The following is a 26321-nucleotide window of genomic DNA, read 5'->3' as shown; positions in this document are numbered from 1 at the left end:
TGGCGGGATGGCTCAGTTGGTTAGAGTGTGCGCTCTCAACAAGGTTGCCAGTTCAATTCCGGCATGGGATGGTGGGCTGTGCCCCCTGCAACCAAAGATTGAAAACGGCGACTGGACTTGGAGCTGAGCTGCGCCCTCCACAACTAGATTGAAGGACAACGACTTGGAGTTCTTGGGCCCTGGAGAAACACACTGTTCCCCAATATTCCCAAATAAAAAATTCAAAAATAAGAAAACAAAACTGACAGTTTAAAGCAAAAATGGTAACAAGATATTATGGGGTTTGTAATACATATAGAAGAAAAATCTATATGACAATAACAAAACAAAAGATGAGAGTTATAAGGTCCTTACATTATACATATAGTATATTATTTTAAGGCTGCGATAAGTTTAAGATGCATATGGCAAACTCCAGAATAATCATCAAAATAAACAGAGGTATAGCTAATAAGCCAATACTGGAGATAAAACAGAAAACTAAAAAATAATCAAAAAGAAAACAAGAACAGAAACAAAAAAACAAAGGATAGGGCAAATAGAAAACAAAGAGCAATATGGCAGACCTAAACCCAACTAAAGAGATTAAATAAAATGAAAATGGTTTAAACCCTACAATTTAATCGTATATCTTGTCAGATTCAATTTAAAAAGCAAATCTAAACCATATACTGCTTACAAAAAATCCCCACAGTGCAAATATGACACAATAGGTTTAAAGAAAAAGAATGAACTAAGATAAATTAAAGTGGCTATATTCATATCAGATAAAGTAGATTTCCAGATAAGGAATATTATCAGGGACAGAGACAAATATTTCATAATAATAAATAGGTTAACTCGTCAAGAAGACACAATAATACTAAATGCACATACACCTAATTACTAAGATTCAAAATGTAAGGAAAACTAAAAATATTGAAGGAAAAATTTATAAACATACTTGGCTATTTCAATAAGCCTCTCAGAAACTGATAGAACAGTAAACATAGAATCAGTAAGGATATGGAAGACTTGAGCATACTATCAAGCAACTTTACATAACTAACATTTATAGATCATCGAACAAAAAATGCAGAATTTCCAGCTGCTTATGGAACAATCACCAAAGAAGACCTGATGCTAAGTTATAAAATAAGTCTCAATAAATGTAAAAGGTATGAAATCATACAGAATTGGTACAATGGAATCAAATTAGAAATGAATAGTAAAAAGATCTCTGGGAAATATTTAAATATTTGGAAATTGAAAACACTTCTAAATAACCCATGGTCAAAGAAGAAATCACAATAAAAATTAGAAAATAATTCAACTGAATGAAAAAGAAAAAATACAACACATCAACATTTATGGATGAAGGTAAAACAGTTACTTAGAGGAAAATCTGTAGTTTAAAATACATTAAAAGAACAATCTGAAATTAATTACCTAAGCTTCCACCATAAGAAACTACAAAAAAGACCAAATTAAACCTAAAAGAAAGTAGATAAGAAATAACAAGGATAAAAGTGGAATTCAATGAAATACAAAAAGAATAAAAATGGAGTTCAATGAAACACAAAACAGACAAAAACAAATCAAGAAAAAAAATCAATGAAACTGAAAGCTGGATCTTTTTTTTTGGGGGGGGGAAGCAGTAAAATTGATAACCTGTAGGCAAACCAATCACACAAAAAAGAGAGAAGACACATTTCAAATATCAAAAGTGAAGGGACATTACCACAGATCCCACAGACATTACAAGGCTAACGAGAGAATGTTATTTAAAAAAAATGGTAAATTATAAATTCATCAACTTATATAAAATGTATACAATACTTGCTAAAGATGAATAGTGGGTTTAATACTCAAAAATTAATCAATGTAATGCAAATCAAAACCACAATGACACACCACTTCACACCCACTACTAGGATGGCTATTACAGAAAAGACAAAATAACAAGCGCAGGCAACAATGTGGAGAAACTGGAACTCTCATATACTTACTACTAGTGGGATATAAAATGCTGCAGCCACATTGCAAAACAGTCTGGCAATTCCTCAAAATGTTCAAATAGAGTTACCAGTTGACCCAGCAATTCCACTCCTAGGTACATATCCACGAGAAATGAAACCATGTTCACACAAAAACACGTACATGAATGTTCCTAGCAGTATTATTCATAACAGCCAGAAAGTGGAAAATTCCCAGATGTCAATCAAATGATGAATGGGCCAAAAATGTAGCATATGCATACAATGAAATATTATTCAGCAATAAAAAGGAATGAGGTACTGACCATGGATAAACCTTGAAAACACGTTAAGTAAAAGAACAGTCACAAAAGGCCCCAGACTGTATGATTTCATTGAAATAAAATGACTTCCAGTTTCCAGCTCTGCTTATAAAGAGCTTGAAAGCTGCCACTCAGTCCTAAAAACAAGTTAAAGGCCGAACAGAGCCAATGGACCTCTCAGAGTGCAAAATGGTGTAGCCATTTGAAAAAGTTTGGCAATTTCTGGTATTTTTAAGCATACACTGAATATATGACCCAGCAATTCTACTCCTGGGTATTTAACCAAGAGAAATGAAAACATGGCTATACAAAAATCTGTTAAGTCCATGTTCATAGCAGCTTTATCCATAATAGTCAAAAATTGGAGACAGTCCACTTATCCATTAATGTGTGAATGGACACACAAACTGTAGTACAGCCATACAGTGACACACTGCTCAACAATAAAAAAGAATAAACTACTAATAAATGCAGCAACATGGAAAAATCTCAAAAGTTTTGTGCCAAATGTAAGAAACCAGAGAAAAGACAACATACTGTACAATTTGTATAACTCCATTTATTTGGCATTTTAGAAAGGGCCAAATTTTAGGGACATAAAAGATATCAGTATTTCGCAGGGCTTTAGGGGGAGGGGGAGGAAATTGAGAGGCTACTAAGAGGCTGAGGAACTTTTGGGGGTGAATAAAATATTCTATATGTTGACTGAAGTGATGGGTAAATGGCTATATACACATTTGTGAAACTTATTAAACTGTACACTTTAAAAGAATGAGTTACATTGTAAGTAAATTATTCCTCAATTTTTAAAATGGACACAAAGTGAGGCTTCCAGTGAAGATGGTAGAATAGATACACACTGCTCACCTCCTCCCAGACCGTATCAAAATTACAACTAAACCACAGAACCATCATTGAGAACCACCTGCAGTCAGGCTGAACAGAAGTCCTATAACAAAGCACACACAGGAAAAACCACATTGAGAACGACGGGAGAGGCAGGACATGGAACGGGCTGGTTGCACACCCACATGAGGCGGTTAAAAGTCAGGAGGGCTATCTCAGCAGCGGAGGTCCCTGGTGGAGCGCAGGGTCCTAGCCTCACACCAGGCTCCCCAGCCCAGGGTTCCAGTGCTGGGTAGAGAAGTCCCCGTAACTTCTGGCTATGAAAACCAGCAGAAATTATGGCTGAGTGAGAAGGAGGGCAGGTAGAATCCTAGGTGTTTCTCTTAAAGGGCCCACACAGAGAGGCACTTAAGAACTTCTCAAATGAAGCCATTAAGAGAGTGAAAAGGTGAAATGAAAGATGGGATTAAATATACATACATCCAGCAAGATTTGTATCCAGAAAATTTCATGTACTCCCACAAATAAGAAAAAAATAGATCTACAGCATAGAAAATGGGGCATAAGACTTAAATGGGTATTTTACCCAAGAGGATATCCAGATGGCCAATAAGCATATAAAAATGTGCTGAACATTTTAAGTCATTAGGGAAATGCAAATTAAAAACATAACGACTACTACCACGGATCCACTAGAATAGCCAAACTGGAAAACTGACTACACTAATGTTGTCAAGGATGTGGAAAAACTGGTACTCTCAGATCCTCCTGCTGAGAGTGTACATTGGTACTGAGCTTCTGGCTGTATCCATGAAAGCTGAACATCTGCAAAAAGATAACAGAACAATTCCACTCCTAGGTGTATACATATATATCCAAAAAAATCTGTGTGCCTATGTACACAAAGAGATACGCAAAAGATTATACACAGCAGCATAATTCTTAAGAAGAGACAGAATGGAAAAATCCAGATGTCCATCAACCACTGAATGAACAGTGAGATATATTTATACATTCGAATACTTTATAGCAACAAAAATGAAAAAAAGCATAACTGTACCCAAAAACATGGATAATCTTATAAACATAACATTGTACAAATAAAGCCAGATGCAAAAGAATACATAAGCTATTTATTATTCCATTTATATAAAGATCAAGTATAGACAAAAATAGGCAAAACGAATATAGTGTTAGAAGTCCAGACGGCGGTCACCTGTGAGAAGGCAGGCAGTGACTGGGTGGTGGGAGGACAAGGGCTTCTGGGATGCTGGTGGTGATCTGAGCAGTGGTTACAAAGACATCTGCCCTTTGTAAAAGTTATTTTGTGATAATTCTCCAAACAATACTTACAAGTTGTGTATTTTTCTGTTTGCATATTATACTTTCATTTTTTAAAAATTAGGCAATTCTATATGTGCTAATCATTGAAGGAACACTAAAATATGTGTGTGGTTGAATGAAAAGGACAAATCATTAAGTAATGTGTAGTCGTGTGCTATGCTGCTTAACACTAGGGATGCGTTCTGAGAAATGCGCTGTTGGGTGATTTTGTCACTGTGCGAACATCAGCGTGCACTCACCCAAACCTCGAGGATACAGCCTACTGTACACCTGGGCCAGACGGCATATATATAGCCTATTGCTCCTAGGCTCCAAGCCTAGAGAGCGTGTTACTGTACTAAATACTGTAGGCAACTGTAACACAACGGCAAGTATGTGTGTAGTATGTTGTACTACAACTTCACAAGGACTTCACTAGGCAACAGAAACTTTTCACCTCCATTATGATCTTATGGGACCACTGTCCTATCTGCAGTCCACTGTTGGCTGAAACGTCGTTATGCAGCCTATGACTATAAAATACTAATTTTATAAAGTAATGATCAAGGACATGTGTTTGTGTACAATAATCATAATGGTAACATTTACTGAATGCTAACTACTTGCTAAGGTATTGTGCTCAGCACTTCACATGCATTTTGCCATTTATGCCTCTCAAAAACACCATGAAGTAGTGTTTTGAGTAGTAGTTTTGAGAGGCATAAAATAACCCTTATTTTATGGATGAGAAAACTGAGATGATAAAGAACTGACCCAAAGTCACGCAGTCATAGAATTGCAAAACTGGGATAATAAGCCAGGCTCTAGATCAACTCTTCATCCTACACTATCTCTGGAAAGACACATAGGAAACTGGCAGCAGTGACTGCTTCTGAGAAGGGAATGGGGACGGAGAGACTGGCTGAGAGAACAGCTGGCTTATCAGAGTATACTCTAGGTACTACTTAAAGGAATACATTTGCATGTCTTACGTATTATCAAAAATGTATTTATTAAAAAATTTTTTCTATGGTTTATAATCCGAGCTACACAAAACTGCTTTATCCAGAAGACAAGCATAACTCATTATTTTATTACTTTACCTGATTTAGGATGCAAAGCATCGCACTGGGCATTGTACATATGTACAAATTCTTGGTGCCTTTTAATGAGCTGTTGTTTATTTCCTTGAATAGATAATCCATGCTGTTTTAGCTTTTTCTTTAAATCGCGATCTGAGAGCAAGTTATATACAGTTTTGGGCAGCGGCTTCCTTTTGTGAACAGAACTGAAAAGGGGGAAAAAAGAGATCACTGAAGGTTATTGTGAATTATCAAACGCTTTTCATGTAAAGCAGTAATTTACGTTCTGATGCAATACCAGGGTGACTGGGAGAACAATAGAATCATCAATATACAAATGGGAAAGAGAATGATGAAATTTGCAAACGAAGTCAACAGCGTTCAACATGATCCATGCGAGGTGCCAGTGGGACATTCAGATAGGGGGGTCTCGGTGGCAGCCAAAACTTAGAGAAACTGAGGTCTCAGAAAGAGGTCAGACCTAAAGATGTAGACCTGGGGTTCGCTTTGAAGGCTTGTGGACTACACGCTATGAGAACTTCACTTAGAATCACACTTAGGTATATTTGTTCAATTCTCTACCTCTTTAAAGCATGTTTTTCCTACAATTTGCCCAAGGTTTCCTGCAAAATCTCTGTAAAACCCAGTTACTTCAGATGATTAGAGTACAAATGTTACTGAGTATCAAGCTATAGACTTAACAATATTATCATATATATATAGCTTTGTTAGAAAAAGTTGATCCATAGACAAACTGCCCCCTCAAACCCAAGACAATCACTTCGCAAAAGCACTAGATGAAATAGAAGAAGACCTGTTGGGATGATTGGCTTTACCCACCTCAATAACACCAATGAAAAAAGGATTCAGAAAGTTGATGGGTACATGTCATTCTTGTGGCATCATTTTCAAAGAACACAATTAAAAACAACAGCCAAAGAACACAACAGTGTTTGTTCTCAACTTCAATTAATTATATTAACAAATATATAAGACATTATAGGAAGTGTATTAGCAAAATCACCACCTGGTTCTTCATTCTATTTGCATAATTAATACACCGATAAGCATAAGCTACAATTTTAAATATAACCAAGCCCTATGAAATGATTTTCTTCTACTCCCTCCAAAATACCAGTTTGTTAAAATGGAATGGACGTCATGTTGCCTAAGGGTATCAATGACTTGAGACAATTTTATAAACAGGAACTCCTCAGTGAGTTTCAATCTGATTATAACCTGGTTCTCCAAGTATATGGCAATTGGGTGCTTAATAAATATATAGTCAAGGTAGTTGTTAAAATTATAATCATTCTAAAATGAAAATATCAGAGGTTCAGGTAAAAATTAGTAAGAACTTGAAAGCAATAGATTTTTCCAAAGAAACAAGATATTACAGAAGACTTCCATAGAACTGCTCACAAAAGGCCATGCTACCCAAACTTCAGTGTATCTCAGAACCACTTGGAGAGCTTATTTGAAATGCAGATTCTCAGTCACTTCTCCACACCAACCCCCAACTCTGATTCTATCCTGAAATAGAGACCTAAAATCTGTATTAACAAGGTTCCACAGGGTAAGTCTGATGCAAATGTAAAGATCATACTGAGAGAAACAGCACAGTTGAATAGATTGGAAAAAAAAACCCAGACATTTCTCTATTAACCAACAGTACCATTCCCTGGCTAAATTATTTCTTTTACACTCTATCAATTCTAAAAGCCAGAGATAATTACTTAACTGTAGAAAGCTGCAAACCCTCAACAGATTACATTTTTCTGAAAATTGTTCTTCTCATAGAATGACAGACAGCCCATTGAACTCCAGAAACTGATAAGAATATGGCTAAATAAAATCACAGTAGGTAGCCAGAGCTGAGACATGCAATAGTTTATACAAGCACATTGTGAGGGACAATTCATGAAGGCTGTATATCTAAAACATTCATTTTATCAAGGATAGGTGATTAAATGTATGACTATGAAATTCTAATAGCAAACTGTACTGGTTACTGCCATTTACAATGAAAAGCACCAGCAGAAATCAACAATTTCTATCAAGAATTTTAAAATATGAAGCCTGATAAATGTTCCCCCAAAACATGAAAATGACATTGCTCTTTCTTCCATGATTTAGTGAAACTCAGTAATGCATTTAAGGGTCCTCAGACTCTGAAGACATCAAAAGGAAGAGTATTCTCTGAATCAACTCTGATACAAAGCTACATAGAATGAGTTAAGGCCTGTCATCCACACAGAGGAAATGGCCTGTTAGGACACCATGGAGAAAATTTTTTAAATGTCAGACACTCTTAGTGACCAGACCCCAGGAACAGGATGTAACTTCTTTATAGAGAAATGTGGCTCAATGTTTTCCTAAGTGTATCTTCACAAATACTCATTTTGCAAGATGTGAATTATGAGGACAAAAAGGTTTTGGGATCAAATAAACTTAGGAATTACTGGATTAAAGAAAATCCAACAATTATCTTTAATGTAGGGCTTCTCAGAGCCTTCAATACACTAACTTATTTAATCTTTTCCTGAGAGAGAGAGAGAGAGAATATGCAGTGCTTCTAAGTTGTATAACAGAGCAATGGCAGGACCATAGCATTCCATGGAGTAGGATCTGGAACCACCAATGGAACTTGAACTTAATTATTCATGGACAAGTATGTCTTTGGATTAATTGACAGTTAAACGTGTTCGAAGAAATATGAAGGGTGCATCTACAAAAAGAGTAGTCCAATCAGGATATCAGTGCTGATTCCCACTCCAAGGAGAAAACACTCGGCTTCTATATTCCCAACTTCCTTTAGGAGGAAACATTTCTAAAGAGAAATACAGTTCCTCAGATTCTCATGGTTTATGAGAAATAACCCTCAGGATGATCCAGTTTCATTTATTCCAAAACTCAACTAACTAAGCAACCTAAAAAAATCTAAGCTTTTTTCTCATCGACAATTTTACCCACTAGGAGGGAGTGTGGTACAATGAAACTCTGCAGGGATTTGTTGCAGAGCGAGATCAGTGGAGGTATCTCGGGGACTAGAGCCACAACGGATAACAAGCAGGAAGGGAGGGAGAGTGGGGAGGTCCGGTGGGCAGCACAACCCCAGGGCCTCCATCTCTACTTCAATGCAGAAGGGCCAATTTCATCTCTTTTGTATGTTATGCTTCACTGTAAGATTTCACTTGGAAAAGAAAAGGTTTTGCTAGGAGGAAAATGTTTCCTATCAAGCTAAAAACACAACAATGAGAATTGTCAAATAATAATAACCCCACTTAAACTAATAAAGCATCATTGTGCTTTATATGTTAGCTTTTGTTATAACAGCATGAATTTATCCCTTAGAACCAGAATTCACTCCAGATTCACTCATAAAAATGAAGCGACACCATTTTATCTTTAATCACAAAAAATAATAAAAGGCCCTGCCTCATTAGGATGGTTTTTGGAAAATACTCTTCAAAACAGACCAAACATAAAAGCCAATCCTTCTATTCATCCCCACCTCCCAGTTTTCCTCCTTTCCTGTTCCAGATCTCTCTGAATTATCACCTATTCTTTCCCCTTCCCTCCTGTTTCAGAAAGGTTCTTTCTACACATCAGGGACAACTGCATTACTGGACTCCATCTCTTACGCTCCCCATCTTGTTCCATCTATTATCTGCTCTCTCCCTGGAGACAGAAGGAGAGAGACTGAAGGCTTAAACAATTACTATTTTAAAAATTAAAATCTCCCTTGATCTTGACACTTACTCCTTCCCCAAACTACCATCTCATCTGTCCTTCCATTCACCACCAGACTCCTCTAACGTGCAGCTTCTGCTTCCTCATTATCTTCATTAACCACCGAGTCCTTAACATTTTCTAATTGAACTTTGAATAAAATTTCATTCCTAAACAACTTATATGTATAACCATAGTGGCCTACTTTTTAATTACTATGACTTTGATATGCAAGGGAGGCAAAATAGAAGTTTGGGTGCAAATATTGAGTTGACAGCTTAGTTATGTCACCCGGGTGGTTGAGGGCTAGGAGATGAGGACATTCCATTTCATATACACCCTTCTGTACCTTTTAATGTCATATGTATATAACTGCCAATTTGGGAAAAAAATCGTTTTTTAAAAAGCTTGATTTAAAATTTAAAAATAATTAATTTCTGAACATCTTAAGACCCAAAGAAAGATTTTATATGTTCTATACTCAGAGTCTAACCTTGCTCTTTCTTTGGCCCAGGGGCTTTAAGGTAGTTTTAAAATTCTAAGAGAAGAAAACAAGTTTAAAAAGAATTTAATCCTAAATCACTAATTTCTTGTTAAGTCAAATTTGGTTAGCAGTTAAATTCAATACAGTTAATTATATTTGGCAAAGTGGGAGCTGAGGAAAGAACAGGAGAGGAAACAGAAGTTGACTAACAGGATTAAAGGAAAGAGCAGATGGGAGAGGGACTCCCACAACTGGTCACTATGATAAAATGGATATTGTATTTTCTTGTCTCAAATTTATAAAACACAAGAGGCATCTAGCTATAGTAGCTCAATGGTTATACTTGACTTTCTTACCTTCTGAGGCTTTCCTTCTTCTCTTCACGTGATAAACAGTTGTCTAAGTGCTTATTAATGTGATGTTCTGAAACATTAACCCCGCAAACAGGACAATCCACTGTATTTTTTAAAAAAAAAGAAAGACAGACTTTATTGTTTGTTGAATGGACAAAAATAATATGACATGGCATCTTTCGGAAACTGCGATAAAAAACAGAATTCCAACCTTAACATGCACTTAGAAAAGCAGAAGAGAAAAAGAATGACACCTCAGGGCAATAGGAATGGGAGACTGGTTACTGGGCAATGATTGAATTATGAGAAGTCACCTCATTCAAATCCTGGTCCTCGAGACTGCAAAGAAGTTTGGAAATTTGTTTATTAGAAAAAGTCCTTTCTACCAAGGTGTGACCACACTATAAAACTAATCTTAAGTTTTCCCAAGTCTTAGGAGCCATCCACCCCTGTTCAGTGCCAAAGCAAGCATAACAACTTGAGTAAGGCCTACTTGGCTGGGAGCAAGGTAGAGGGGGTGGGGTGGGAGTCGTGCGGCTGGATTAAAGCATTTATTGGTTTGGGCCAACTACTGCTCAATTTATCAATGGTTACAAATGTGTTAATTTAGTTCTCATTTGTAATTACAAATGCAATGTTAAAATTAAGAACCGCAATCATTCTCAAACTGTTCCTTGGAGTTGCGGGGATCTGTGGAGGTATCTTGGGGCCTAGAGGCCACCATGGATACCAGGCAAGGACGAAGGGGGAGCTCAAGTGGAGCAGCACAATCCCTAGGCCCTCCACCTCTAATGCAATAGAGCCTATTTTATCCCTTTTATTGTTATGGTTCGTTATAAGATTTCATTTGAAAAAATGATTCTGCTAGGGGAAAAAATTTAACTATCAAACTAGAAACACAACATTAAGAACTGTAAACTGATACTTACCGAAGATAAGGTGTGCTAGGAAATGCAAGTAAAAGTCACACATCCTTAGGAAATTTAAACACTTGAGTACTAATAAACTAATTTCAATCTAAATTTAATAGCTACTAATAGCCCTGCACTGTGTGTGTTATGAATATACCAAAGATATCTAAGCCACAGTCTGTGCCTAAAAGGTGCTCTGAACTTCACTAGCAAGAAAAGACATGAAACAAAAGGCTAAACAAGCTGACCCACTCATCAAAAAGCTAAGCAAATTGTACACAGATAGTTCAGAAAGCAAGTGTTGTAACATTTTAGTAATGTGATCTATCAGTATTATCTACCATAACTAAAGAGCGGTTAGAAGCTAGATAGAGTCTAAAAGGCAGAACACGGGTCGGCAAACACTGTTAGTAAAGGGCCAGGTAGTAAAGGTTTGAGGCTTTGTGGGCCAGATGGTCTCTGTCACAGCTACTCAACTCTGTCATGTGGCATGAAAGCAGCCATGACAACATGTAAACAAATGGAGGTAGCTGTGTTCCGGGAACCTGTACTTACAAAAATAGGTGACAAGACAAATTTGGCCTGTAGTTTGTAGGTTGTATTCAAGGAATACAGGGGAGATCAGCCTAGCTACAGGAGTGGACTTTTGAGAGGAAAAGATGAAAAATAAGTTCGGACAGCCAGGGTAGGAGTCAAATTGTCTTAGGCTGTAACTGCCAGTCAGAACAGCCCGGAAATATGCAGGTAGTGGTACGATAAGATACAAAGAGCTCTTTAAGATTAAACTAGAGCTAATATGAAGGACACGGGGGGAAATGAAAAGCTGAAAAACAGAAAGGTACTGTCATACTCAAAGTATGAACTAATTAAAATTGCTTCAGTTTTGCAGCAAGCAGCCTGAACTCCTAGTCTATAAGAAGGAGAACAAACATACCTTGACGTACTACCTGCATCAATCTATGAGACTGTTACAGGTGAAATCTGCTTTGCCCTTACTCAAATTCCTCCCCCCTCAAAAACGCTGCTTATGTATTCTTATGTCAAGGCGGATGAGAGGATTTCCATTAAATAAGAAAATAAACACGTGAAAATAATTTCCTACCTTTAGTAACTTGTTTCAAAGTTGATGTGGAGGGTACCTCAAGCACATTAGCATCTGCAATGCCTGGAGCTGTCTTTTCTACAGAAGGTGTCTCTCTGGTCTTTGCAGAAGTGCTCACATCTTTTTGAGGGCTGAATTTGCTTTCATTCTCTTTTATTAACAACTCTGAAGTAGAACTACCAGTTTCTCTGATCAAGAAATTCTCCATTAACCTGTTTCCTTGCTTTAAAGACTGTCTAAAGGCTACAGGAGTGTGTACTTTGGCAGCAAGGTTCTTTGAAGAGGAGGAAGCAGGAGAAATGGGTGACGTCTCTAAGGCAAACTGCAACAAATGATTCCTTGAAGAACAAAAAACACAACAGATAATTAAGGTATCAAGTTACATATAAGTTAACTGACATAAGCTGTTTCCCCAATTAACACTTATTTCTATGAAATATAGAACTAACTCCATAATGATAACCAAACCAAAGTGTTTCTTGTAGAATAAAATACAAAGCAATATATCTGACTTTAAAAAGCAGCTAATCTGTCCATAAAAGAAAATGGAGGGACTTTAGATTCTTGCAATAGAGAAGAGCTGAGACGGTATGAGACTTACACTTCAATCACAAATAACTTTAAAATCTGGAAAAAAATATGTCAAACAACTGTTTGTAAGCATGGGCTTATAATCAACACAAGGCTGCTATCCCTGAGAGAAGAGAAACATGAGGTGGTCCAATATTCCTCCAAGAATTCCCCCTAGGAGCATTTTCTGGGAGTTGGGTATTATACTAAAGTCAAAACAGGGACCAGCGATCTCACTGGGTAGAGGGAAAAGAGATCAGAGTTCTAGGCAAAGATGGCTAGGATTGGAGGGACAGGATAGAGGATAGGGGATAGCCACAGAAAGGGAATCCCAGAAATCTGCTTAGAAGATTTCAACTCCTGATCATCTCCAGGGCTACACACACATAAAATGAAACCAGGAGACCTGGTAGGAGGCAGATGCTGGGAAACTGAAATTCTAAGGTCAGAGCCCAGCCAAAGCTGAGAGACTTTGGTGAAGGCCCGAGACATTCAGTTGCAAGCCCACAAAGGCCACGCCTTAGGAAGAAGGAGCTCACCCTAGAAATATAAACAAAACTGAAATAGATCAAACCTAACGAAACACTAAACCATACCTAGACACAATAAAAAAGAAGAGCTGGCAATTTAACTGCCTATCAGAACAAAATTCAACATCTTTCAAAGAAAGATAATCTACACCCCTACAATATTTCACCCACAATATTCAACATACAATTAAAAATTACTAAACATACAAAGAAGGAAAAGTAGCCACTAATCAAGAGATAAAATAGCCAATGGAAGCAAATTCACAGGTGATCCAAAGAATGGAATTATGTAGAAGATAAGGATTTCAAAGTAAATATCATGAATATATTAAAGAAAAAAAAGATGAAAACAGGCAATGGATAAAAAGATAGCGTATTGTAAGAGGGAATTAAAAGCAATCCCAAGAAGGATAAAACAAAGAAAATGAAACCTAGGCATATCATAATCAAACTGCTGAAAAATCCAAAATAAAGAGAAAATCTTGTGAACAAGCAGAAAAAGTAAGACATTACCTCTAAGACATGGTTTCTCAATCTCGGTACTATTGACACTTTGAGTCAGATAATTTTTTATTGTAAGGAACTGTTTTGTGCATTGTAGGAAGCTTAGAAGCAATTATAACACCTGTCAGACTGGACTGAAAAATAAGATGCAATTATATACTGTTTAAAAGAAAATACTTTAATGTAAATATAAATACCCAGGAAGGTTGAAAATAAAAGGATGGGAAAACATGAACCACGCAAACTCTAACTGAAAGAAAGCCGATGTGGCAACATTAATAGCTGACAAAATAGACTTGAAGGCAAAATGTATTCTAAGAGATAAACAGAGACATGTCATTTGGCAAAATGATCAATTTACTTACAAGCCATAAAAATCATAAATTATATTCACTTAATACCACAGCTTCAAAATGTATAAAGCAAAAACTGACAAAACTAAAATAGTTAATTCACAATAGTTGGCTTAAATAATAGTGCATATAAATCTAAATACCACTCTAACAATAGACAAAACACCTCTCTAACAATAGACAAAAATCAGGAAGAATACATAAGATCTGAACCAACTCAATTATTTAAACTGATGTAATTAACAAATAAAAACCATTACATCTGACAAATGCAGAATACACATTCTTTTCAAGTATACATGGCACATTTATTAGCATAGACATGCCCATAAAACAAGTCTCAACAAATTTTCGAGGACTGAAATAATTCAGTGTATCTCTTTTGACCACTGTGAATTCAAATGAAACTCAGTAACAGAAAAATAGAGTATCTTCAAATGATAAAAAATTAAGCACCACACTTCAAAATAATCCCACAGGTCAAATAACAACAGAGATTAGAAAATATTCTGAGTTGAATGACAGCACGGGAGTTTGCTAAAACAGTCCCTATAGATCAAATTATAACTTAATATAGAAAAGTTGAAAATCACATTCTAAAGCATCCAACTTAAAAAGTTAGGAAATGAACAGCAAATTGTACCCAAAGATGGAAGTAAATAATAACAGACACTAGTAGAGTAGAAAACAGGCATACAAAAGAAAATGAACAAAGTCAAAGGTGGTTCTCTGAAAAAATTAACAAAATCAGTAAACTCCTACCAAGGCTGAACAAGGAAAAATGAGTGAAAATACAAATTACAAAAACAAATAATTAAAAGGAGGCATCATTACAAATCCTGCAGAAAATGTAAGATAATAAGAGGATATTATGAATACTTTACAACAATAAATTTAAAATTTGAGACGAAATGGACAAATTCCTTGAAAAGCACTACTCATCAACACTGACAAAGGAAGAAACAGAAAACCTGAAGAGTACAATTATTTATTAAAGAAATTGAGCTGTAGTTAAAACCTTCCAAGAAGATAGCTTTGCTGGTGAATTCCACCAAATATTTAAGAAATATCAACGTTACACAAATGTATCCAGAAAAAAGAAAAATGAATGCTTCTCAACTCATATTAAAGTCAGCATAACTTGGACAACAAAATCTGACAAGCACATTATAGGAAAAAAATTATAGTCCAATGTCTCATAACTATAAACAGAAAAATACTAAATGAAATATTAATAAAATTTAGAGATAAATAAAAAAATATAATACACCACAATCAAATGGGATTTATTCCAGGAAATCAATGTAATTCACCACATTAGCAAAATAAAGGAGAAAAAACTATATAATCATCTCAATAAATGCAGAAAAAGCATTTGATAAAATTCAACACCCATTCATAATAAAAACATTCTGAAAACTAGGAAGAGAAGAAACCTTCTTCTTAATCTGATAAAAGATAATCTTCAAAAAGTCTGTGGCTAACATCATAGTCCCTAGTGAAACACAGAACATCTCCCCCTAAGATGGAAAACAATATATAAGAATGTCTACCACCATCACTTCTCTTCAAATTGTCCTGGAGCTTTTGTGGTAAAGCAAAACAAGAGATATAAAAGGTGCAAAGATTGGGAACAAGGCTTTTCATTTGTGGATGACATGATTATGTGCATAGAAAATCCACAAAAAGTCTACAAGTAACTAGAATAAGTGGATTTTTCAGGGTCACTAAACAAAAATGTCAATAAACAAAAATTAATGTCACAGCTATATACTAGCAAACAGAAAACGAATTTTTAAAATAAATACCACTTGAAATACCATCAAAAATATTAAATACCTGAGAATACAGTGAACAAAAATGTGCATAATTTATGCCTGGAAAACTACAGGAGTGCTGAGAGAAATTTTAAAAAGGCCTAAATGGAAGGAGAACTGATTCGAGGTGTTTAAAAAAGAAAAAGGACTAAATAAATAGAGAGCCATCCTATGTGTGTGAACTAGAAGACTCAGCAATGTTAAGATGCCCATTTCCCCACACTAATTTATAGATTCAATGCAATCCCAGTCAAAACACATGCAACTTTTTCCGGGGTGGAAATGAGACATTCATTAGAATGCTTATACGGAAATCGAAGTCCATAGAATGCCGACAATCTCAAAGAAAATCACAGTAAAAGACCAGTAAGCTTAAAGAGACAGAAAGAATATGGAACATAACGAGTCCAGAATTAGACCAATACATGTAGTCACTTGATTTATAAAAAAGGAGCCACTGCAATTTACTAAGTCTTTTAAATAAATGGTACTGGAGCAAGTGAATCTCTCAGGAAAAAAAAAAAATGAATCCTGACCTTTATCTCCATCACATGTAAAAATTAACTTGAATAGTTTCATAGACCTAAATGTAAAACCTAAAACTATAACAATCCTAGAAGAAAACCTACAAAAAAATCTTTGTAACCTGAGGTAGGTAAAGATTTCTAAGACAGGATTGAAAAAAAAGCAGTAATTATTGAGAGAGAGAGAGAGAGAAAGAGAGACTGGACTTCATCAAAATTAAAACATCTGTTCACCAAAAGACACCCTTTACACAATGAAAAGGCAAGCTACTGACACGGAGAAAAAAATACAATACATATATTTAACCAAAATACCTAAAGAACTACAAAGCAATAAGAAGAAAACAAACAATACAATTTTTATATATTGTATAAGAAACTGGGATAGACACTTTATCAAAGATATAAGAGTCAATAAGCACAAGAAAAAGTACATTAGTTATCAGAAAATGCAAATTAAAACCACGAGTTACCATTTCACACCCAATAGAATGCTTACAACTAAAAGGAGTAACAGTACCAAATATTAACCAGGATGGGCAGCAACTGCAACTCTCACGCACTACTGGTGGGGGTGGTCCAACACAACTGGAAAACTGCCAATTTCTTATAAAGTTCAATATACATCTACCCTGTAAGCCAACAAGTTCATTCCTAGATATATACCCAAAAGAAGTGAAAATAGAAGCCTGCACAAAGATTGCACACAAATGTTCAGCTTTTACATATTTGCCATAAACTTGAAACAGTCCAAATTCAATAGGTGAATAGATAATGAAATTGTGTATACTGAACGATACTATTCAGCAATTAAAAAAAAAATCAATACTGATACAAGCAACAACATAGACAAATAACAGAAACAGTATGTGAAGCAAAGGAAAGAATAAATATATACTGTAAGATTCCATTTATATGAAGTTTAAGAAGAATCTGTGAGGACAGAAACCTGAATGGTAATTGTCTATGGGGGTGGAGATTGACTAAAAGCAGAAAACGGGAGCTACAGTGATAGAAATATCCTGACTGTGATGGTAATTACATAGATGTATGCGTTTATCGAAATTCAGTGACCAAAATTCAAACTTACTGTACATATTTCACTATATATAAATTTTACCACAGTTTAAAAGAATCAAGAAATAGTAAAAATAAAAACAATAACAGTAATTTCAAAAATCTCACTGATATACACTAATCAGCATTAAAGGCTAAAATTAGACTGTGAATACCAAGTGTTGGTGAAGATATGGAGCAAATGGAACTCTCATAATTTGCTAGTGCAAGTGTAACTGAAACTAAAGACACCAACCAATAAATGAATGCCTACTCTCATGCTTAGGAATTATATTTCTAGATATTTATCAAAAGACATATACACCAGAAGACATACACCAGAATGTTCACAGCAGCAGTATTCAAAACTCGGAAAAAATCCAAATGTCTATCAACAAGGAAATGGGGGAAAAAATTATATAGTATCACCTGAAATCTAAAGAGCCAGAAAATGATCAAATATTTACCACAATGACACATTATTTGATTGGATTTCCCTTTCTCTACTGGCCTAACGTCAATAAAACAACTCTATTAACACTCATACTACCCATGGGTTAGTTACCTCACTGAGCAGGAAATGGTATAAAACAAAAAAAAGCAGTAATTTTTTAATTCTACCTCACTGTTGTATAGAAAGCCACAAAAGTTCTATTTACATCAAAATATCCTGCTTCATATCATATTTAATAGCCAGTCATAATCTGAATGCTCTGACCCTTTTAAATACTGGTATGTACTGAGAGGTTCCTCAAAAAATTTAAACTAGACCTATCATATGACCCAGCAATCCCACTTCTGGGTATTTAACCAAAGAAACCCAAAACACTAATTCAAAAGATATATGTACCCCTATGTTCACTGCAGTATTAATTATAATAGCCAAGATAGGGAAGCAACCTGAGTGTCAACCAAAAGACAACTGGATAAAGAAGTCATATATATATATACATATATGTGTGTGTGTGTGTGTGTGTGTGTGTATATATATATATATACATATATATATATATGTATATACATATATATATATATATATATATATATATATATATATATATATATATATATATATATATATATGTATATATGTATATATACACAATGGACTATTACTCAGCCATGAAAAGAATGAAATCTTACCATTTGCGATAACATGGATGGACCTAGAGGGTATTATGCTAAAGTGAAGTAAGTCAGACAAAGACAAATACCATATGATTTCACTTATATGTAGCACCTAAAAAAAACAAAATACGCGAATAAACAAAACTGAAAACAAACTCACAGATACAGAGAACAAACTGATGGGAGAGGGGTTGGGAGGCTGAGTGAAAAGGTGAAGGGATTAAGAAATAAAAATTGGCAGTCATGAAATAGTCATAGGATTGTAAAGTAGAGGAATATAATCAATAATATTATAATAACTATGTATAGTGTCAGGTGAGTACTAGACTAATTGGGAGGATCACTTCATAAATTATATAAATGTCTAACCACTATGCTGTACACCTGAAAGTAATATAATTTTGAATGTCAACTATAATTGAAAAAATTTCTAAATAATAAAAACAATTAGTCCTGAGATTAATGGGCATTTCTAATAAATATTAATTTTTTTAATATTGAGGTAGGGTAAGTAGATGTGTAGATGAATCAAGATTGTCCTTGAACTAACAAATGTGTAAGTCAGGTGATGTGTACATGAGAGTTCATTATACTATTTCCTCTGTTTTGTATACGTTTGAACTTTTCCACAATAAAAAGTTTGAAATAACAGAGGGGTAGTAGACTTGGTGGGGTTATCACTTTGTGAGGGGTGTTAATGTCTAATCATTACGTTGTTTTGTACACCTAAAACCAATAAAAAAAGTTTGAAATGAATAAAAGCTGCAGTGGGAGGAAAACTTTAAGGATCTTCACCTTAGTGAGGGAACAGAAATAAAATAAAAATACAGAGCTACAATTATTAAGTCTCTTCCTTCTAGGATCTGGATTTGGTACAAAAAAGGGTTCTAAGAAAAGCTTTCATCTCATTACACTAAAGTAACGCACACACTATTTAACTAATGCACAAAACTGTCACTGATAAAGCACGTCCACATTATCACAGGGATAGATCGTTTCAGCTAGGTGTCTACCCTAAAGATAACTCTTTTTGCTTTTATTCACAATTCCGATGAATCTTATTCTTCTAATTTGCTCTCTTACTTCAACACATGCCAATAAAGAATCTGGCAGACAGGTGCACCATTACAGTGATAAAATTATGCCCCATGCTAAAATTAAAATCCATTAATTTCTTCATGTGCCTGCCATTCTCGGCAGTGGAAATGTAATAGATAACAAAACAGTCTCTGTCATCATGAAGCTTACACTATCGTAAGGGAAGAGAGAATACACATAACGCAAGTGAAAAGTGCTATGGAAAAGCAGATGAAACCACGTATGAACAGGGGATAAGCTTGATACTCTTTACAGGATGGTCACAGAAGAAGTCACTGAGAAGATGACCCATGAAAAACAGAGTTCAAAGCAAGTGGAGGACTACATCATGTGGAAACTCTGTTTCACCTAGAAATAACAATAAGCAAAGTCTCTAGGATCTGAGTAGATTAACATGTTTGAGAAACAGTAAGAAGGTCAATGTGATTGGAGCTGAATAAACAAGGGGGAGAGATGAAGTTAGAGAGGGAGCCTATTATGCAGGAAGCAGAGGACTGCACTGAGAGGATGGAGGCTTTTGCTCCAAATGAGATGGGAAACCACCTCTGGACGGTACTGAGTAGGACCTGACTTTTCATTTTAAAGGATCACTCTGGTTGCTGCCCTCATGGACTTTAAGAGGGCAAGAGAAGAAATAAGAAGACCACTAGGAAGTGTCACAGTCATCAAGGCTGACGCTGGTATGGACAGAGTATCGGTAAGGTGATGAAAAGCTGTCAGATTCTGGAAGTATTTTAAACACAGAGCCAACAGGATTTACTGATGGAATGACCAAGTGTGAGAGGGGTCGGGATGACTCCAGGGGTTTTGGTCTGAGCAAATGAAAGGATGGAGCTCCTTTTACTGAGATGAGGAAAACGGAGCAGCAGATTTGGAGTGCGGGTTGGGGGATGGCATAGGGAATTAGAGGAGCTTAGTATGGGCCACGCTAAACAAGAGTTGTTTTTAAGAGGTTCAAGTAAAGATGTGAGATAAGTTGGATACATGAGGCTGAAGTTTTAAGGTGAGAGCTGGGTGAAGATATAAATTTGAAAGCCATGAATGTACAAATAGTATTCAAAACCAAGAGACTGTTTATGGTAACTCATGTACTTTGAAAATGAGCTGGGTTAAAATATTAATTCCAAAATTGATACTTACACTTACTTAAAGTGAATTGGTAATTTTTCCTATAATTTCCATTGCTCCTATGAATTTATATTAAAGTGAGCTGGTATTACAATGCCTGACAGCATTCACCATACACACTCATATATTTTTTTTGTACGAATTGTGGGCTTTCAGAAAATTGTGATTCAGTCAAGTATAGGAAAACCTTGCCATTTGTTAACTATATAATAACCCTACCTCTTCAGAATGTGGCTAAGAATCAAGAGTCAAAATAGGTCTTTGGGTCGACAGGGACAGTCCTAAAATCCACGTAACCAACTCCATGGACATCAACTACTATAAAACTCCCTGCAAATGCTTATTCTGATCTGAAACATGCAAACGGCAATCTAGGACTGTTTAACTGAACAGGGAGAGGCCTACCAATGCACAAATTCTTATTAGCATCATAGGACATCAACGCATAATAGGGCAGCACAACACAAACATAGGTAAAATATTTATGATAATAATATAATAATACGGATCCCTTTTTAGTTTCCTTTGTTCCAGGTACTATGCTCGGTATCTTTCAGTATTACTCTCATTTCTAATCCTTTACAATCCCTCAAAGTATCGAGAATGTTATTCCCATTTTTCAGATGTGGAACAGAGGCCAAAGAGGCTTAGTATCTTGTTTACACTCACGTCAGGGCCGAGACTAGAACCAAGTTCTGTCTGAATCCAAAGCCAGTGTGCTTCAAACTATCCCTTACAAAAAGGTGAAATTATAATCTACATATTCTTGTGAGATGCTAGTGGAATTATCTATTACAATTATCCTCTAAAATGTTTAAATTCTTAAACATGAAGTAAGTACATGGAGAAAAATTCATACCTCCATGGTGAATAAACAAAGCAATAAATGATGCTCTACACTGTTAATTCATAAAATAATGATAGAAATGTAGACTGGTTGCTGTGCAAAAATATAGAAATATTTTCTTACTTAGGTCAAGAATGGTGGTCCACTAAAACAAACATATTCTAATTAAATTTTGTTCAACACAACAGTTTCTTAGAATTATTTTTAAAACTGAGTCAAGAAAAAAAAAAAAGTTGTTTTTGAAAATAAAAGGCCACAGTTAAAAGAAAATGTTAAGCTCTGCATGTCAGCCTGTGTCTGAAAACCTTTAGAATTATTCCCAATACCCTTTTGTTATTCCGTTTAGAATATTATAAAGTTTTAAAAATCATGTTATAAAATGGCAATAGAAAGAAAAAAGCAAAATCAACAAACAATATAAACATCTTACATTTTCTCATAAAATTAAACCTCCTCCCTTGTCAATCTCAAACCAGATTTTAAACAAGTAATGAAAATTATCAGTTTGAATTTCATTCCTAATTTTGCAAATGAAATACCACAGCAGGTTAGCTATGACAAATGTCCAAGAAATGTTCACCATAAGCCAATTCCAAGAAGACAAACACAGGGAGAAGCAAATGATAAAATCCACCCTACCACACCCGCTATAATGAATAATTAAATAGCTACTCATTTTGAGAGGGTGGGGAGAAGGGAAAAGTTCAGTCATTCCAAGGCCAAGGCCTCCCTTTAAATTATCAAAAGGCCTCAAAAAATTACGAATAGAATTACCATGTGACCCAGCAATCCCTCTCCTGGGTATCTACCCAAAAAATCTGAAAACATTTATACATAAAGACACGTGTGCTCCAATGTTCATTGCAGCTTTGTTTACAGTGGCCAAGACATGGAAACAACCGAAGTGTCCTTCGATAGATGAATGGATAAAGAAGTTGTGGTATATATACACAATGGAATACTATTCGATGGTAAGAAAAGATGATATAGGAACATTTGTAACAACATGGATGGATCTTGAGAGTTTAATGCTAAGCGAAATAAGTCGGACAGACAAAGCAGAGAACCATATGATTTCACTGATATGTGGTACATAAACCAAAAACAACAAAAGAACAAGACAAACAAATGAGAAACAAAAACTCATAGACACAGATAATAGTTTAGTGGTTACCAGAGGGTAAGGGGGTTGGGGGGTGGAAGATGAGGGTAAGGGGGATCTAATATATGGTGATAGAAGGAGAACTGACTCTGGGTGGTGAACACACAATGGGATTTATAGATGATGTAACACAGAACTGTACACCTGAAATCTATGTAATTTTACTAACAATTGTCACCCCAATAAATTTTTTTTAAAAAAAGGAAAAAAACAAATAAAATAAAAATAAATAAATAATCAAAAGGTCTCTGAACCCAAAGACACTGATCGTTTCTCTTCAACATACAGATGTTCTTTGTAACTCTTCCTTTTTCCTAGCAGAGAGGTTGTTATGCTTCTAGTACCAACTGAAGAAAAAAATAGCCCTGAGATTCAATTGTACTGTCTCAGAGAAAATCAAAGAGTCAGTAAGTTCCTTTCTAAAAGATATGTCTCCATCTTTTCTCATCGGCTTCAAAATCTGACTGGTAACAGACTTTAAAATGAAAAAAGCAATAACTTTAATTATGAGACTCAGACAATCTCAGTTTCTTAATCTATGAAAGCACACCATCTTTTTATGACTTTGTTTAGGGAAATAACTAACCAGTCAACTGTCATATTAGGTAATGTCATATTAGGTAAGTTCAGAGTACTAAATTGGATCATTTTTAGGATGCAAACCAATGAATAAATGTGCAATTCTATTGGAAGAAATCTCTTTACATTTTTAGAAGTAATGCATTATACCACCAAGAATGCCCCAAGCAGCCTGGAAGTCATACACTTAAGTAGGTGGGCACCTAACCATTAAGTTAACACAGTATATTCCTAATAAAAATTCCTGCTTGATTTGCATGATTAAAACAAAAAATAATTCAAGATACTATTTGGTATAACGTGCCTTTTTAGATCCCTTTGGGTGACCAAACTCACTGCCACCATGCACTTGCCAGTTCAGAAGTAAAATTACACTTCTGCGCTTTACAAAGTGCCAATGACATATTTCATGTGGCATATCATTTTATACATACTAAGTAAATCAGATTAAGAATTAATGGATTAATATGTAACCGACACAGAATATGTGTGTGCATAATGGGTTAGTATACACATATGTATGCATGCATCTGTTACCCAGCTTTGTCCACTGAGAGGACATAGAAGCACTGACATTCCAGTAACAATGAGCACAGCTGGCTCCAGACCCTGACTTCTAAATACCATTCTCCAGTAAAAGTAATCAGGGCTCCTTAGGAAAATGGCCGACTCTAGGGCTAGGGCAGGAAAAATAAGATGAAGCTTTAGTATCTTTGTGGTACCCAAAAGTAAGTACTCAAATCTGCATTTAACTCTTGTTTTTCATAACAGAATTTTCTGTTGAGTAAAGGAAGAAAATCCTATTACCATTAGAATGCCCATGTGTGATTAACGACTGCTATCACTTCTTTACCCCAAATAGGCAACCCTGTATTCCCTAATACCCAAAAGAGCACAGAGTAAAGAGAGGACACATATAAAAGGCAAAAGTAGTTAGGGGTTAGTCACAAAATTAAATCATACCGTGCAAAATTCAAGCTTTTTACCAGTTCATCTAATATACGGTTATTTTTCAGATCTGGCTCTGTGACTGTCTAGAAAAGAAAAACAACAGATGGAAAAAGGTCAGAAACAATAATTTACTTGTCATAATCTTGTTTTTGAAAACGTGTGACCCATCCTCCTGAGACTCACCATCCTACTAAGTCTTCCAAGAAAGCCTCAAAATAAAGTTCATTTTTATTTCATACTAATATGGAATTTAAAAACAAGGAATCAGTATCAGCTGACTGGAAGTCTGATAAAAGCTCTCCAAAGCATCTGGTAAAATCATATATACTCTGTACTAAGATAAAACCTAATATAAGTAAGACTCCTTCAAAATGCCAGCATTCAGTTTTCCCAAAAATTTCTCCTGAAGAACAGAATACAGAGGCTCTTTTAAGTGATAATACCAGGAGAGACATTAGGTGTTCAAAGAGCTCTTAAAAACAAGATTGGTTTTCAGGAATGCAAGAGGAAAATGATAAATCCGGTAGTTACTGAGCATAAATGGTACACAGTTTATCTCCACAATGATACCATCTTGACAAAATACCTTACGTTGTAAAGAGCTTAGACTAGAAAAACAAACTATCATTTCTTACATATGGTTTTTACATAATAGTTCAGAGAAGTTCAATGACATCCTGACACCATGTACCTACCAGAGGCATTAAAGTAGAACACAAACCCTTTAACTAGTCTGAGTGTCCTTTCTGTTAGACCTTCTTGTCTCTTCTTTCTTTAATCCTACTTATGTTTACTTTCCCTTTTAACCTTCCTTTTTCTCTATTTCCACTACTTGAAAAGCTTCAGAAACCATAACAACAAATTTCCTAGTGTTGTCCCTGAAGGTCTGTTTTGGGAAAAGTAGGGGACCAGTTAGGCTGGGTTCAGTCCAATGGCCATGAACCTTTGCCTTCTGCACAAATACTTACACCAGTCATTTACAAATGAATAATCCTACCCTCAGATTTTCTACCCAACCTGAGAAGTTACAAAAAATAAGAAGCCATAAAAACATGGGTCACAAGATTTTAAGAGTGCTACATTCTGATCTTAAAATTAGTTTTTACCTCTTAAAACACATTTAGATGATCAGAAATCTCCATGAAAAATGGAACAAAGCCCAGTTCTCCTCATATGTATTTTAGAGATCCTTTCTGAAAATGTCTTTTACATAGCTTATTTCAATAATCACACGTCTTCCCTTGGGCTTTTTGTACATATGAAGCAGAAATATTTGCACCAATAAAACAAAAAGGGAAAGAAAAAACTCACCACACAACAAGTTGGACATTGTGTTTTATAGGACAAAAATTTTCTTATACAGAGAGAACAGTCTGCAAAAACATAAATGCAACATAATTAGTTAAGCTATATTAATAATATAGGAATCTGACTTCTAATTAAGAAATATTCTTAAGCCCTAGAATAGTTCTATAATTTAAGATTTACCATTATAATCTCAAAACTCTAGTACCTCTTCTCTATCTATATACATTTACAAATGCAATTAAATAGCATTTTTAGGAGAAACATCAAATTATAATAATCATGAGTCCCTAGGATATCACAACTCCATAAGCAATATACATCTCTCTCTATAACCTCCATGTAAAATGTGGAAAACATACATGTAAGACCTGGGACGGATATTGTAGAAACATGTCAGATATCTCTACTGCCTAACATTCTAACATATATATTTTGAAATAAGATATATACACGTTAAGAAATAATATATACCCAGGTTATCAAATTAGGGATGTCTACATCCTAACTCTGTAAATGAGGTCCATCATCCCACATTTAACCAGTACTTTTGTGACAAGCACTAAGAAAAGAACAATATATAATGGAAGATCTCGACATCAAGGGGCTAACAAAGCAGTGAAGCAATTACAGTGTAGTAAGTCCTAACGATTTAAGC

The 26321-nt window shown here is 35.3% G+C and overlaps 1 protein-coding gene across 5 annotated transcripts in view; it reads right to left on the bottom strand.

Annotated features, from left to right (window-relative positions):
• RAD18 (RAD18 E3 ubiquitin protein ligase) overlaps positions 1–26321 on the bottom strand; it is a 104162-nt gene that overhangs the window by 62054 nt on the left and 15787 nt on the right. For 3 of the 5 annotated variants that reach the window (XM_019748237.2, XM_019748236.2, XM_019748235.2), the window contains exons 3-7: positions 25670–25731; positions 24371–24441; positions 12112–12449; positions 10102–10201; positions 5551–5735 (exon numbers count right to left, since the gene is read on the bottom strand). In XM_019748237.2, the coding sequence (XP_019603796.1) occupies positions 5551–5735; positions 10102–10201; positions 12112–12449; positions 24371–24441; positions 25670–25731 (756 nt within the window). Of the gene's footprint in view, positions 1–5550; positions 5736–10101; positions 10202–12111; positions 12450–24370; positions 24442–25669; positions 25732–26321 lie in introns of those variants that run through there. The other 2 variants (XM_074313051.1, XM_019748238.2) reach the window with 1 other exon arrangement.

This window comes from Rhinolophus sinicus, linkage group LG10, assembly GCF_036562045.2.
Source record: "Rhinolophus sinicus isolate RSC01 linkage group LG10, ASM3656204v1, whole genome shotgun sequence".
In the NCBI taxonomy this organism is placed as follows: Eukaryota; Metazoa; Chordata; class Mammalia; order Chiroptera; family Rhinolophidae; genus Rhinolophus; species Rhinolophus sinicus.
The sequence above is the reverse complement of the archived record's forward strand: the minus strand, read 5'-3'. Positions and strand labels throughout refer to the sequence as shown.